This window comes from Trachemys scripta, chromosome 1 (assembly GCF_013100865.1).
Source record: "Trachemys scripta elegans isolate TJP31775 chromosome 1, CAS_Tse_1.0, whole genome shotgun sequence".
NCBI classification, from domain to species: Eukaryota; Metazoa; Chordata; order Testudines; family Emydidae; genus Trachemys; species Trachemys scripta.
Window position 1 is genome coordinate 17,587,369 of NC_048298.1, and position 15,723 is coordinate 17,603,091.

Sequence of the window (15,723 nt, forward strand, 5' to 3'; positions counted from 1 at the left end):
CGGGCAGCCCGGCTCTTAAACAGAGCCGAAGAGTCGGGGAGGAGCAGAGCCGCCATTTTCCCGGACATGTTCGGCTTTTTGGCAATTCCCCCCGGATGGGCGTTTGACTGCCGAAAAGCCGGACATGTCCGGGAAAAAGAGGATGTATGGTAACCCTAATTTGTCAATAAATAAATGCAGAGGCTCCAGCATGGCAGTGGGGAGCACAGACCACTGGCTGCATGAAGGTGGGACACGGACTCAGTGATGAGGTTGCACCCAACCCTGACACAGCACAAGGCCTGGCCCTGCCCCAGAAACACCCTGGGGCCCTGTCCCTCTGCGTCAGCTGCTCCATGTGTGGGGCAGGCAAGCTCAACCAGGCAGGATCCAAGTGTGGAGTGGCTTGGTGTGGGGTGAGAGGATTCTCTGTGGGACAATTTGGGTGCAGGAAACTCCTTGCAGGGGAAGAGGAAGTCCCATCCTCTCCTGCCTCCAGCCCAGCTGATGTGGGGGGATCTGGATGCACAGAGGCTTGTTGGGGGGGGTGCCAGGTGCAGGGGTAATGGGACTCTGCAGGGGCTTCCAGATGAAATGGTTGGGGCTCGGGAGAGGGGTCTGGGTGTGGGGGTCTCATCTGGGGGCTCTGTCTGCTGGGGGAGTGGGGCTTGGTGGGGTGAGGGTCTGGGTGCAACTAGTTGGGAATCAGTGGCATGGGGGTCTGGAGGTGGGGTCTCAGGGTGGTGTAGGGAATGGGGCATCAAGGTGGGGAGCTCAGTGGGGGGTGGTCTGGGTGCAGGGGTGGGGGTCTGGAAGCAGGGGGTCTGGGTGAAGAGGGTTTTCAGATGCAGGAGTTGAGGTTCGGTTGGGTATGGAGGGCTAGCAGGTTCTGGTACCGGGTGAGGCTTGGCAGGAATGTCTGAGTATGGGAGGTCCGGATGCATGGTGGTTAGGTAGATGGGGGAGCAGCTCCCCATACAGTGACCTCTCTCCCCACAGTTGAGGAGCAATTGGGGCAGAAAGCAGGGGAGGATGCTGAGCTTCCTGCAGCTGGGGCAGGTTTCTGGGGGTGGGTCTGTTACAGCCCCAGCCACTCCTGGCAGGGGAAGAGGAAGTCCCATCCTTTCCTGCCTCCAGCCCAGCCGGGACTAGCAGCTGATCTCAGCTCAGGGTAGGAGCCAGTGGCTGGGGTGTTCCGATTTAGCTCTCCTCCGGCTGCTCCAGGTGCCTCAAACAATGTACCTGCGCAGCTAGGGAGTGATATGTGACTGCTCTTGCAGCTTCACTTTGCTTCCCTGTCAGAAAGTCATTTTTCTGTGGGGAAGCAAAGAAATCTGTGGGGACATGAATTCTGCACATGTGCAGTGGTGCAGAATTCCCCCAGGAGTAATACTATCTGATACAGTTTAGTATTCAAAAATAATTAAACCACGATATTCTACAAGGTTTTAGTTAACTGCCTATTGTGTTTAGATAAGGAAACAAACAAACAAAACAAAATAAAAGAAATCTATCCTATAATATTTCTTGATCTTACAAACCATTTGTGCTGCAATACTTAGGCACAATGTGGTGAGTTGGGGCCCAATCCTGTTCCATTGAAGTCAATAGTCATACCTCTATTAACTTTACTGGAAAGAGGAGCAGGCCTCTAACTTAGTATTGCCTTTACAATTCCTTGTTGTTGCAACTTTTAAATCAAGCTCTTGAAATTAGCTGAACATATTTTCTATGGTTTTAATACACAGATATTTCTATTGCATTGTAAAAATAGGCTTTTAATACAAGAGAGTACTTATGCAACCTACTACCAGCCATCAGTTTGATATCAGCCCTGACATTATTTAATTTTGAGAATCACAGAGGTTAAAGCTCACTGAACTATAAACAGTTGGAAACATGCAGTGGAATCCCAAGGCACAGCTCTGCACAAGCTGTAATTTAAATCATATTGCATGCTAAGATGAAAAGGCAGCGTGGGTCCCAGAGGGCATGAATAAATGTGCAGTCACTGATTTGCCACACAAATTCATGTTGGGATTCTATAACTTTGCAACTGTGATGTCTACCATTAGTGCGAGGACCTATCATTTATTGAGTTTTGTGTATTTATATTAAATAAACCAAAGAACAAAAGCAATTACTTAGCCTTACAACCATTCAATCTGGAAGTTTTAGAAATTCATGAACAGAGAAAAGGGGAGTGATAGACACAAGCAGTGAGAGGAAGGTCTTAAGTCTAGAGGACAATTCACCTATGTCTAATGCTAATTAGGATTTTAATGTATGCACCAAGTATTCTGTTTAACTCAAATGCAATGGTTTACTTTGTATGCACAATTGTTGCAGTGCAAACACCAATCTGGAGCTGGTATTTGCACATGTGAAGGCCAATTATGGCTTTTTGCCTGATCAGATACCTCATATGTGCATTCATTTGTGGCAATTGCATGCAATGGTGCATGTTTTTTTGTACAAGCAGTTCAAAGTTTAGCAGTGTTCATATGTAGGGTTTTGGTTCGGCCCATTATGTACAGAAAACCATTCACAAAGTTTGGATCAGAAAACAAACTCCCAAAATCAGTCACTATTCAGATCCGGGTCCATTGGACTCCCATATAAAATATTTCAGGACACTGGTTTAAGACCACTTAAAATTCCCGTATGGTACACAGTTCTCATTTAGCTGTGTTTTTTTTTTCTTCTGAACTTATTTAAAACAGCTAAAAGGTTTGCCTAGGCATTATTTGACGTAAATGAAAGATTTTAAGGGAATTCAACAGGCATATAATGGGGTGACAGAAATCATATGAATCCCATAAAAGGTAACTAAAGTGAAGAGTCATCTTTAAGAAAAACAGCTATCTTTTTTGCTATTAAAGAAATTAATCACATTGATAATGTATTGATAGTAAAGTATGTCATTAATGATATGACCCAAGCTCCTCACCTAATGTAAACCAGTACAGCTACCCTGATTTCAATGTAGCTATGCCAATTAACGCCAGCTAAGGATCTGGTCCATGAGATCTTTTAGGAACAATAGAAACATAGGCCTGTTGTCTTTCTGTTAGCTAGTTTATCTATTTAATCTATGTATCTTCCAATGCATTTGCCTTATGAAATATTTTCAATACTGTGTAAAAGAAGGACCTGATCAATCACATGTGAATCCAGATCCCAACTTCAAGGGTTGAATCTAAGGTTTGGATTGCAGCACTATAGAGATAAGGGGCCATTTATAAAGTGTGGATCCTGATCTAAATTTCCACAAAATTTTGGGGTAGTTGAATCCAGGGGTAAGATCTGGGCCCATCTCTAATATCCCCCATAGCCACAGTAAATAGTGTTTCCCATGACTAAATTAAAAAAAATTCTAATAAAAAGGCCAGCTTATGTCTCCCTCTAACCAAGATTAAAACATATCCAATGACTTTGTGTCTAATGCTGTGAATGTCATTAAATTCAATTTTTTTAATCTCTAAGGTGCCACAAGTACTCCTGTTCTTTTTGCGGATACAGACTAACATGGCTGCTACTCTGAAGCCTGTCATTAAATTCAATGAAACTTGCTCAGTACCATCCAGCTTTGTGTGGCTGAAACCCTCTAATTCTCCATCCCCCCATGACCAGCGTGCCTAGTCACATCACACTTAACCTTTGGCTTGGCTTCTCAAAAAAGAATTTGTTTCACTCCATTCACAGCCTCAACAGTTTGGCAAACCACACTCAAGTGCCGCACTGGGCCTTTATATTGAACACACTAATCTGATTGTTTTTCCACTCTACAAACTTTGGGTCAACAATCAAGCCACTGCCAGAAACTAATTAATTTGCAAACAGGCCCTATTTTCACAGAGGGAGAGCTTTTGAGAGCTATGTCAGCAGAGCCAGTCACACCATGGTGACATGCATTGTCATGGCATCCACTTTGCTGGGTAATTTTCCTCACTAATTTTTCACCACACACATGAACTCAAATTACCCAGTCAACAGTAAATCTCTATTGAACGCCCACCAGACTCTGAACATGGTGGCCTGAGAAGAGGAAATTGGTACTGACAGGGTCAACATGAATTAAACTGATGGCTAGAGCAGAAGGGGAAAAAAACAGGGAAAGAAAAAAGCAAATTCAGACATTTGTCATATTCAAAGTAGAGGGAAATGTTACAGACCTGATCCTGCTCCCATTGAAGTCAATTAGAGTTTTGCCAGGGGATTCACTGGAAATATTTTTTTCTTTAAAACACTGGTTAGTCACCTCTGTTAACAGTAATTGCAAAACTCTCCAAGGGTCAGATGCTGACACCCTTACTCCGGGCTTGTCTACATGGAGACTTACTGTGTAGCAAGCCAGGGTGTAAATCCACAGTGCACTAGCTTGCCATGCACTAACTGGCCATGTGGACCCTGCTACCATGTCACAGGAGCAGTATGTCAAAGCACGCTGTAGATCTTTAGTATACAGTGGCCAGTTACTGCGTGGCAGGCGTGTGCACTGTAGATTCACACCCTAGTTTGTCACTCACTATTTCTCTGTGTAAACAAGCCCATCTTACTCACAATAACAATTGCATTTGTCTCTATTCATACTGAAATCAAGGGACTACTCGTGGAGCATGGTAGCTCTCAGCCTGAGCAAGAGTGGCACAAATGGCCCTAAATAAGGATGTTCTTCAAGAACTTTATTTTACCATTTCCAAGATCATGATTAGCCAACCTAGTCTTAAGGAGGAAATTAAGGGAATTTTATGAACATCAGCAACCTGTAAACCTCTTGAACTATCTCTTGGGTTTGCAAAGCCAACCTGCACACAAAAGAATCGTCTTGAATTAGCAGCCTGCCATTGAAACCCATGTTTCTTTTCTGATGGTGATTCAATTCTTTATAAAACATTCACTTGTATTATTTAAAGAGAAACCTGTTCCAGAGCCAGAAGAAAAGCTACAGTCTCGGAATGTTAACATGCCACCTGTCCTGCAGAAAGGAGTGTCTTTTGTACTTGAACTCAGCATTATTCAATGTAATTCACTCTAGTGGGGAGGACATTCTGGCAAGGCTACACAACTGTAAACTAGTGAATGTGGGTGGCCTTTATGTCATATATATACATATATATATATATACACACACACACATACACACTGTATTAGGGTGACCAGATGGGATGAAGAAAATATCGGGACATGGGGGGGTGGAGGGTGTAGTCTTGCCGGCGGAGCAAAAAAAAAAAAACCAGGAGTGCAAACATCGGTCGGGATGCGGGACAACCCCCTAAATATCGGGACATCTGGTCACCCTACACTGCATTGATAGGGAATAGCATACAGATTGTTGTTAACAGCTACCAGGACTTCAATTATACAAACATAGTCCATTATCTGGCTACCCTTCCTTATGAGGAATAGAACCTTACTCCACATTACGCTACAAGCACGTCCATTGACATCAATAACGTAATGATTAATAAACCAACAACTCAAATCTAGAACCAGTACAGAACGGATCTATAGGGCCCGATCATGACCCTAGTAGTGTGCACCTGCAGGTAAACACCCATGCCCTAGAGCTAAAATATGGTGGCTGAGTTCTGGACTGTGTCTTTAAGGGACATAGCGTAACCCACACAGCGTCTGGGTGTGGTGTTCTGTCCCGTCTAGTGGCACTGAGACCACTTAAAGAGAGAGAGTTAAATGAGTCTGCTCTAAAATGGGTCTGTTGGTGTTACAATAGCACAGTATTTTCATCACGGGGCGGGGAAGGGTGCCCTGTGGGCCTGTCTAAATTACAGCAGCCTCCCCATGTTGCCTATGGGCCATAGCGCTGGCCAGAATCTCTACAGCAGTACATGCTGCACCCCACCTTTTGCATGCCTGCTAAGAGGGGGTCTTCAGTAGGTAGTCTTATGGCTGTTTTTCACAGTGCCTACAACAGAAAGCCCTCTTCCCCGTAAAAAAACAAAAACACCACAGATCTGGGGTTGTCACACAGCTTTGTGCTACTCTGCCCATTTTACCCAACATAAAAGGGCCAGAGTGAGGGTGAAGAGCTTGTATAGTGGATAAAAACCCCTTTGAAAGAAAATGACCGCGGGCTGTATTATTAAGTATTGGAATGAGAAAATAGGGTCTAGTTGCTGAAAAGATTTCCAATAATTCCATTCAGACATTTGATGTGAGAGAGCAATTTTTTCTGGTGGAGGAAACTTTAAGAGTGCTTTTCCCCTGCATGCGCATGTGTCTCCTGAAAGTGGAGGAACCTTAAAGAAATTGCTCATTTCCTAATTGCTATTGGCCTTCAGTTCCTGCCTGGAATGGCTTCTTATATTTCATTAAAAATACCCCAAGTACCCAGACAGTATGTGTGAACTGGGTCAGACCTAAAGCTCCCCGTGCCACATTCCCTTAAATCAGTAGCTGTATAAACATCAAGTAACAACAGCAGCAAAGAAGAGAATTTTTGTGCTTCGAGTAATATAGCATTTACTCCAATAATTAGGTTTTAATTGCAGTAAAATGGCTGTAACACTCTGGGAAGAGAATGAGCACAGGAAGGAGCTGTGATAGAAGACAGGCGTATACAGATTAGGGAGCTGATGGAGAGCAAGAAATAACATTTTAAATCACGTTCAACATCTCAGGTTTGGAGCAAGACATGAAAGAGAAAAATCTGAAAATCCTATCTGGATTCTAGTCTATTCAGGTTTTTATACCACCCTCATCACCACAGTATCTGAGCACCATTAAGTGACATGACTAACATCTGTCACATGTGGAATTTGTCACATGGGAAATTATTATTACTATTCTTTTTTAGTAAAGAAGAACATGAAGGTAAGGGGGAGGGATATGTTCAAGAGGGGAAGGAGTCTTCCTGTTTAAATGGGTACATGTTTGTTATGTCTGCGGGAGTGAGAGTGTCCATGACATTGTGTCTACAAAAGGAAAGTGTGGTTCTTTTGTCTCTCTCTAGTGCTAGTCCACATAAGAGAATCTCAATCTGCTATTGCTTTCAGCTAATGGACATAGTCCTTGGACTCAAGCAGCAGATGTGCAGGATTCAAGTGCAAGAGGTCCTTGGAACAAACCCTACTGTTGGCTTAAGCAGAGCTGGTGATATCTAGGCTTGACAGAATTTGATTTTGACAGATAATATCAATATTTGTATGCATTTTTTTAGATTTTTATCAATTCAAATTTCCCAGATGATGGGGTATCAGATCACAAGGGAGCTCAGACAATATTTATTTAATGACAATTGATGGTTATTCAAAAAGTAAAAGCTTTATAACCATTAAAACACAAATTGTCAGCATTGCATGTCAAAATGTACAAAGTAAAGATCCTTAAATCAAACTATAACAAATTCTCAACTAGCATTTTTCTTACTTTGCTTATCTGTAAGTTTTGCTTATTATTGATGCAAATATTTTTTTCATTGGCTTGCTTGTGTGTGTTGAAATCAGTGTTCACTGACATTTACCAATAGATGTCTAATCCTTCCAAGCCCAGTTCTAGATTAATAAATATATCACACTTGTCCCAAGTAGTACTCAACCCTGGTTTGTGAAATAATGCTCACCATGTTTTGCACCAATTCAGCGGCACCATTTGTTGCCACGTGGGAGGTTTGCATGAAAGTGGGAGGTAGGGAAGGTATTTAAGAACATTCAGGGTAAGGGAGGTATGCAGAAGTGGGAGTGGTATGAAGAAATGCTGCATATGTGGAGAGAGAGAGGAATTAGTGTGGCCAACCAAAGAAGACTCATAGAGTCAAATACAGTAGAAAATCAGCATATTCAAGCCTCAGCGGAAGTTGGAAAGGAACAATAGTTCACTTCTAAACATCTTCACACATTTCATATGACCTTTTTAGAAAAGAAAATACCTGAAAATATTTAGAATCTTGTCTTTCTGATTCCATACACCACACTACACCCCAGTGAGATATGCTAATATGCAAAGATATTTGCACATCGCCAGCACTGAGGCATCTTGTAATCTGTCATAAAGGGAAACTGTGTACAATGATGGCTATAAAGCACTGCACAAATGTCATAAGAGGATCAAGTCCATGTTTCCTGTCTTAGAGCCTGTGAAATTTAAGAGGGCATTTTCTTTTTTATTGAACCCTCGCTCAGCTTCTATAATACTCAGCTGTTTATGTAACCATAAAGTAAAGATTATCAAGGACAATGTCTCCAGGGGACTATGCACAACTACTATCCCACTTTAAATATTAAACCACAGAAAGGATTCTAAAATCACATCATGGGGCTGCTTTAAAGCCACAGAAAGCAAGGAAATTCCAAGTTAAGACTGGAAATCCAGTCTGACATTAACTGAAACTGTTAGCAGGAGGGTGTTTCGAGCTTGCATCGCCTTGCTTTCATGGGTGAAAAACAGATGCATAATGCTCCTTTAATGTCCCTTTTGTGGTTTAATTTCCTTTCAAACTGTCTGAAGCTCAACTCTGAATATTTTATCTTAAAATAAACATTTATGGACTATTCATTTTTCAAATCTGATTTTTTTAACTTTAAAGATGTCAGGCTGGAGCCCCTGTGCTCAGGTCAGAACCAGGGAGGGTGCGGGGAAAATTGGCTCTAAGCCATCTTTCCACTCCCCTAATCCTCCGCCCAAACAGAGGCTTTACTGCATTTCGGTGTTGCTTAGCATTTGCTTCAGCACACTGCACTGCAACTTCCCCCCTCCTCTCTCTCCCGCTCCTTGCCTCCACTTCCATCCATGCCTTCAACCCATCCAGGAATTCCCCTACGCCAGGGGATGGGAGTGGGCGGTATAGAACTGCATATGCTGTCTTTCCAGGGCCGGCTCCAGGCACCAGCCTCGCAAGCAAGTGCTTGGGGTGGCCACTCCGGAGGGGGCAGCATGTCTAGCTATTCGGCGGCAATCCGGCGGACAGTCCCTCACTCCCGCTCGGAGCGAAGGACCTCCCGCCGAATTGCCGGTGCAGATCATGATCGCGGCTTTTTTTTTTTTTTGGCTGCTTGGGCCAGCCAAAACCCTGGAGCCGGCCCTGTGTCTTTAGATCCCCCAAGAATTCCCACTACATCAGGGAAATCGCAGGCGCTGGCTTTCTCCTTTGCCTGGCAGTGCTCAACCCCCACTCAGCCCCAGGCCCTGCCCCCACTCCACCCCTTCCCCCGAACCCCAACCCCCACCCTGCTTCTTCCCTCCCAGTTCTGCCCCCTCCCCCAAGTGTGCCCCGTCCCTGCTCCTCTCCACTAGTGCCTCCTGCCCACCGCGGAACAGCTGATCACAGCGGGAGGGTGGCGCTGGAAGGGAGAGGGAGGAGTTGAGTGGCGGGGCTGCCTGTGGTTGGGAGGCGCTGGGGGGGGACAGGAGGGGGAGAGCTGGCTGCCAGGGGGTGTTAAGCACCTACTAATTTTTTTCCATCCGTGCTCCAGCCCTGAAGTACCCATGGAGTTGGCGCTTATGAGGGAAATCCACAGCTAGGACATCCCTCCATCCCCTTTGTACTGAGAAAGCAGGACATAGGAGATGGAGCCCGGATCGCATCCTCTAACCTACGCATGCTCAAAATACCACCTTTCTGTCACTAATTTCAGATGTTCCCAAACCAGTGACTGGTTGGCCCAAGAGATAGGGAGCCTTTCAGTTGTAGTCTAGCAGTTAGAATCAGGGCCATGTGTGTAATGACAAAACCATTATCACTGAACATATCTTTTTAGTGGTTTTGGGATAACTCCAATAGAGCTGCCCACAACATAAGAAACTGGTACTTGGCTGATACTCCCTTATTGGAAGTCTCAGCAGAGGGTGATGGGAAGGAACGGGAAAGCTTTCACTTCTAGTGTATACAGAGCTCTGTGTATAGAGCACATCTCATCCTTCAACGCTGGCATATTTAATTAGAAATGTATTCTTTTAAAAAAAAAATCTGAAACCCGGACATTTATTTTGTAATTACACATAAAAAAGGCAAATAGAAAAAGAAGAAACAAAGGAGCTGTATGTCTGTATAGTTTCAGCCCCAGATGATTATTTTTGGACTTCTCTGTTGGTCACAGAGAATTCAGCAGAAGTGCAGACAGGACCTCATTAATGAGAATGTACTGGAAAAAGTCCTGTAGCCTTTAATAGGGAGCAATAATTCTCTAATAGAATTCTCAAACCAACCTTTCACAGGGTTCTAACTCTAGTAAATCACACAGGATCAATCTCTAATCCCTTATATAGGTTTTTGAGAATAATTTCTCACTTTAGTAAATTCAACAGGACTTTGCCATGCAGGAATGCAGTTTAAGGACTGCAATTAAATCCCAAACTCATGTATATTCTGTACAAGGTTGAAATTGTCTCCAGTTTTGTGTTAGTTCAAGAATATTTCATTTGAGAGGGGTCAGGGTTTGCAAGCTCTTTGTGTGCACTCTTATACTTCTCTCCATCTTCAGAACGAAGCAATTCTGGTTTCCGCACCCTCTCAGATGTTAACTCAGTGCTAATTTGGGTAAAGCAGTTTTCACATTCAGCACACTGATAACTGAATCCACAAAGGAATGACACATTTTCAGCGATGAAGAGCAGGGGATGCGGACAATGGCTGTGCTTTCCCACTGCATAAATCCTCCTGACTCAGCTGTCATTGTGTGAATCTACTGCACAAAAGCAGCTTTTACTTGCATGACTGGGCTTTATTTCACCAAGGCCATCACAATGGACATGGGTCCTGTGCTATTCTTAGTATTAATCTACCCCACAGCAAGATACTCTTCTGGCAGAATCTATCTATACAGATCAGTGACAAACTCTCACTTCCACTTCAATGTTCCCTGAAGTCCAGATACCCTATCATCAGAACAACAAGAAATCAATGAGCAATATTTCTGGATTATCAGGCGACAACTTCCTGCAAAAGCAATACCCAGTTGATGCAAACCTGTTCTCTCTCTCGCCCATGGGAGGTTTGCCATTGATTTCAATGGGAGCAGAATCAGATCCAATGTGTTTATCATTATTATTATATACATGTTATCTGTATTACATTAACATCTAGAGATCTCAATTAGGGATCCATTGTATTAGGCACCATCCATGCATCTAATAAAAAGTAAATCCCTTCCCAAGAGATCTTGCAATTTAAACAAAATAATACTAATGTGATACCAGGAAATCTTGGCAATAGCTAATATGCTTGTTCATTAAAGGTCATGTTTCAAAAGATACCTTCCCTTTTGCACTTGAAAAATTTGCACCTGTATTTTTGCACCTGCACTGAATTGTGGATTCAAATATGGTTACCTGACCCTCATGGAAGGTGCAAACATTTGAACACATTTTTGGGGTTCAGAAATAGGAATGCAAATACAAATTGTATCTACAGAAAGAGAGGCTGTCGGCCCTTTACAAAATTTAGCCCTAAGTCTTTTAAATATCAATATGAGGTTGTCTAGAGTGTCTTCAATTACTTTAAACAAGCTATTGGAACCAATTAGCTTTTTAAATCTGTGAATGCATGAATATGTTAATAGACAAAAATAAACATACATTTGTGCACCTATCCAAATCCCATTGGAGTTAGTAGAAACTGACTTCACTTGGAATTGGATCAGGCCTTTATTTGCATGTGCAAATTCTTTGATAACACCTGTAGTTGTGGTTTTTGCACTGGCAAATGAGCACTTCTGAATCTAACTGGTTAACTGCACATTGTAATTGAAGTTACTCTCCCCTGTGAAAATAGCAAAGATTCCAGTGATGGAGGCAAGCTCTAGGGCACCCAGGGCTCCTTTGACACTCCAACATATTGGGAGCTATGGCATGTTTGAGGGCTCCTGTTATCTAATTTTCCTTCTCCTCTTTCTCCTCCTGGGGAGTCTGGAGGGCCAATGTCAGAACTGCACCTCCGAGATGACCCGGTTGCATTATGAACTGGCCTGTAGAGGGTGCAACTCTAGTCAACATTCTCTCTAGCATTTGTGCTCAGACTTCCCTGCTGGTACTTACTCAGGTCTAGAAGTCCTGTTTAACATATATGTACAGCAGTCTGCTCCTGCCACATGATACTGCTTTAGCTGCTGCCTCTGGATATGGTTTAAATTTAATCACACTCCACAAATCTCAATATAATTAAAAACTAAAAAGCGCTCCTTTATAAATCACTCTTGATTAGTTTAACTGGTTTAAGACAAAATTCTGCTCCATATCAAGGAGAGGTAAACATGTCATGGGTGTTACTGGAAAGGAACTATTTGCGGTATGCTAGACTTTAAGAGCTACGTGAATATAACACTGGAAAAAATGTACGTCTCTCATACCATTCAGCCAACGGGAATCATGCTGCTCTGTCCTGATCGGATGATGGTGTCCCAGAGTTCGGAAAATCGCAAAATCTCTACCCATGAAGTCTGCTGCTGTCCCAGAGTACAATTCTCCATCTGTGGAATGAGATAACTGTAAACATTCTGTCGAGACGTGAACACATATTGCTACCTGTTACACTATTCCCAAATCATTCAGTGATCATGAGAAGGCTCCAAATATCAGGAGACTGGCTTAAAAGTTGTGAGGTTTTAAAATGTAATTGGTGGTGGTACTCTTTATTTGCCCTCTGGTTTCTGAGCCTTTAGGATGCACTGGGGTCGCATTTTCAGGATTTTCTCTGCAACCATGAGAGCTAGAAATTTAGTAGGTTTTTTTTTTTAATTAAAGCTGAGTTTTTCACATAATCACTTGCCTCTAGGAGCTGGGACATTCAAGAAAAGTACCAAATATTTCAATACTTGTGATAAAATAGCAAGAGTTGGCAACCTTGCTTTTATGTTATATTGATGGAATATAGGGACCAAGCCACATCAATGATATCATAGCAAAATTTTGTTCCTCCTGTTGAAGATGTCTGCATATAGTTCCAGGTGTTATATCCTAGTGTTAATCGTGACATCTTTCTGATACATGTCTGTGGTTGTCTTTTTGGTACCTGCTAAAGCAGCCGCTTGAAGATATTAGACCCCGATTCTCAAGTAAGAATGGCAGTGATTTACACCTCACTTTGCACCGCTGCAAATGGTTACACAAGGTGTCAAGCTACGGAGAATCAGGCCCACTGGTTCCCAGTTCAGAAAGTTGCTGAATTCTTTCCTTGAATTGTTTACATGTGAACTGCTTTCTCATATCGGATTTTAATGATGAATTCTTTGGAAGCACTTTCATGAGCATCCTCCCCTGCTTGGGAAATAGAACATTTTTTTTTCCTTTCTGTGAACTTTCTGCTTGCAAGACTGTCACTCAGTGGCACACATTTCTCTCAGCATAGGTAGTAGGGAAGGAGGATAAACCTTTCTGTGGCATCCAGCCCATACGCAGTACACAGGTGGTCAAGTCTGAAATCAAACTCACATAATAACATAGACCCAGAAATGCCACTGCTGATCCAACCAGAAGGGTTACCAGGGACAAAGAATGATGTGGTCCCAATTCAAAAGGCGAAGCTCAAATCTCACAATAGATCCTTGCATTGTGCCACTATTCACAGTAGTCCTAGACCACTTGGTGAAGAGATGAATTCCAAGAAAAAGAATTAGATACACAATTAGAATTTTATCCACAAGCAGTTTCAAGGTGCCAGATATACAGCCAAATGACGGTGCCAGTTTTGTTAGAAGTAAAAGCAGAGGTATTCCAGGGATTTACTCTGGATTTAGAAAGCTGAGAGTACACTTTGCAGGATTGGGCCCTTATAGTGCATATATAAGCAGATCCAGTCCAGAGTTTCCCTTGGAAATTAAAATAAAAGTATGTCATTCCTCTCAACCAATATTTTAGCTGCCCATCTTAAAAGCGTCTTTAGACAGAAGGATAAATCTGAGGATGAAGCAACAGTTTTTTAAAGCTCAAGTGATAGATTTTTCTGGTCAGGCTGAATCCCACCATAGTCTGATTTTCAAACACCCTTTTGGAAACAAGCGTATGATTCTCATGCCAATTTTAGATATTTCCATGGTGGGACAGCCATGTCCAAACATGCCTATTGGATAACATTAGCATCTTTCCCCTGAAACACTGACAGCATAAAATTATCAATTGATGCTACAATGACTGTGTACCATATGGTATTCATGAAAGTCAGGAAGGGTGAAAACATGATAGCAGAAAGGCGTGGAATTGAATGAATTCACAGCAGAGATTATAAGCAAATAGATCAGTCGTGCCCAGCAGGAGGTGTAATCAGAAGTGAAACAGAACAGCATATCATTAATTAACAATTTCTCATTCTTCTGTTTCATTTTCTACTTTTTTTTTCAAACAGGAGACAATCACTTAATTATAGTCCTTATTATGTACAGCATATGCAGCTGAGATTTTAAAGAACAACAACTCTTTTGGCTTGTGAAAAATGACTTTGATGCTCCTCTTAACCTTTCCTTAACCTTATCCTCATTTTCTTTTCTTCCACTCCCAAGCAAGTCAGGATAAATCAATATAAATCAACAAAACCAGTTTTTTATTTCTGAGTTGTCAACAGATGGGAAAGTCACTCAAGGAAAAAAAGGATTCCAAATTTAATAATAGAATATTACAATTAAGCAAATAGTTCAACAACTTATTAAGATTTTTGTAATATTTTGCATTTTTGGGTCCCTTGGCACTTGAGGATCTCATTCAACACATGAAGAACTGTAAAACTGTTGAGGTGCAGTCGCCTCAGGAATGCAACATGGCTTCCTGGTTTGTGCCAGTTCATCACATGACAATTTAACATTATTATGGTCTGATCTGATCTGATGGAGCTTGTCTTTGCCAGCAGTCATAGGTGGGGTGGGAATCCCACCAACAAGAAGCTGAAGGATGCTTTTTACATCGAGTTCTGAACTGGGCTAGAACTTAGCTTTTGGAGGTCAAAAGGCAAGTTTTTGCTTTCTATTACAGCTACCTCGAAGTAGGGATGGGTAAGTATGTTTCAAGAAAAGAACTATTTGACTCTTGGCCTACAACTTGAACTGATTCACTGAGATATGCAAGAGTTCTGACAGGGTTCAATCCAGTGCCCATTGAAGTCAATGGAATTAGATGAGGCCCTTATCGTGGGTAAGGGTGAGAGATTGGGCTTTCATGGGTAAGAATTGCAGGACTGAGCCCATTGTGTTTTAAAAATTGATTCTAATTTTTTGTACATCTCTGTGTCTCCTTGTTCCAATTAGGATTAGATGCACAGTACGGCAGGAAGGGGTGTTCTTACTCTATTTCCAGTTCAACCAGCAGCAAGAAGTACCAAGACTCTCACAAGAGGGGTGAGCCTCTTTGTGTGCAATTTTTCGGATTCAGGATAACCCAAAATGATTTCCCAGAACTTGAGTTAGAAATCTAGATCAAAATTTTGCCCCTTCTCTATGTATAAGCATTGGGTGTTTATGCAGCCCTTCACTTTGGAACCTTGTGCGAATGAACCATGGCTACTATAAATGTAAAAGGGTTTCTCGTGCCATTGCTAAGCCCTCTGACCTCCGATTAATGCCTAAATTGATAGTATTTTCACTAGCAGCTTTAAAAAAATATTGGAATTTAAAGTTCAAAAAAATTACAATCATTTCTGAAGCTGAAAAAACCCAAATTGTCAGTTTTCATTTATGTCCAGACAGCATAAAGAAATGGATACCGCTCCCTATACCGAGCAAATACGTCATTTTCTTTCATCAGCTTGCAGAGAGCTGTGTAAGGAGCTAGGTGTTGTGAAAACAAATCTCTTTGGCCAAAAGGACT

General features: G+C 42.3%; 1 protein-coding gene across 1 annotated transcript in view; it reads right to left on the reverse strand.

Moving 5' to 3' along the window:
- SEMA3A (semaphorin 3A) overlaps positions 1-15,723 on the reverse strand; it is a 196,461-nt gene that overhangs the window by 62,315 nt on the left and 118,423 nt on the right. The window contains exon 6 of the mRNA XM_034765525.1: positions 12,282-12,401. Within this exon, the coding sequence (XP_034621416.1) occupies positions 12,282-12,401 (120 nt within the window). The remainder of the gene's footprint in view (positions 1-12,281; positions 12,402-15,723) is intronic.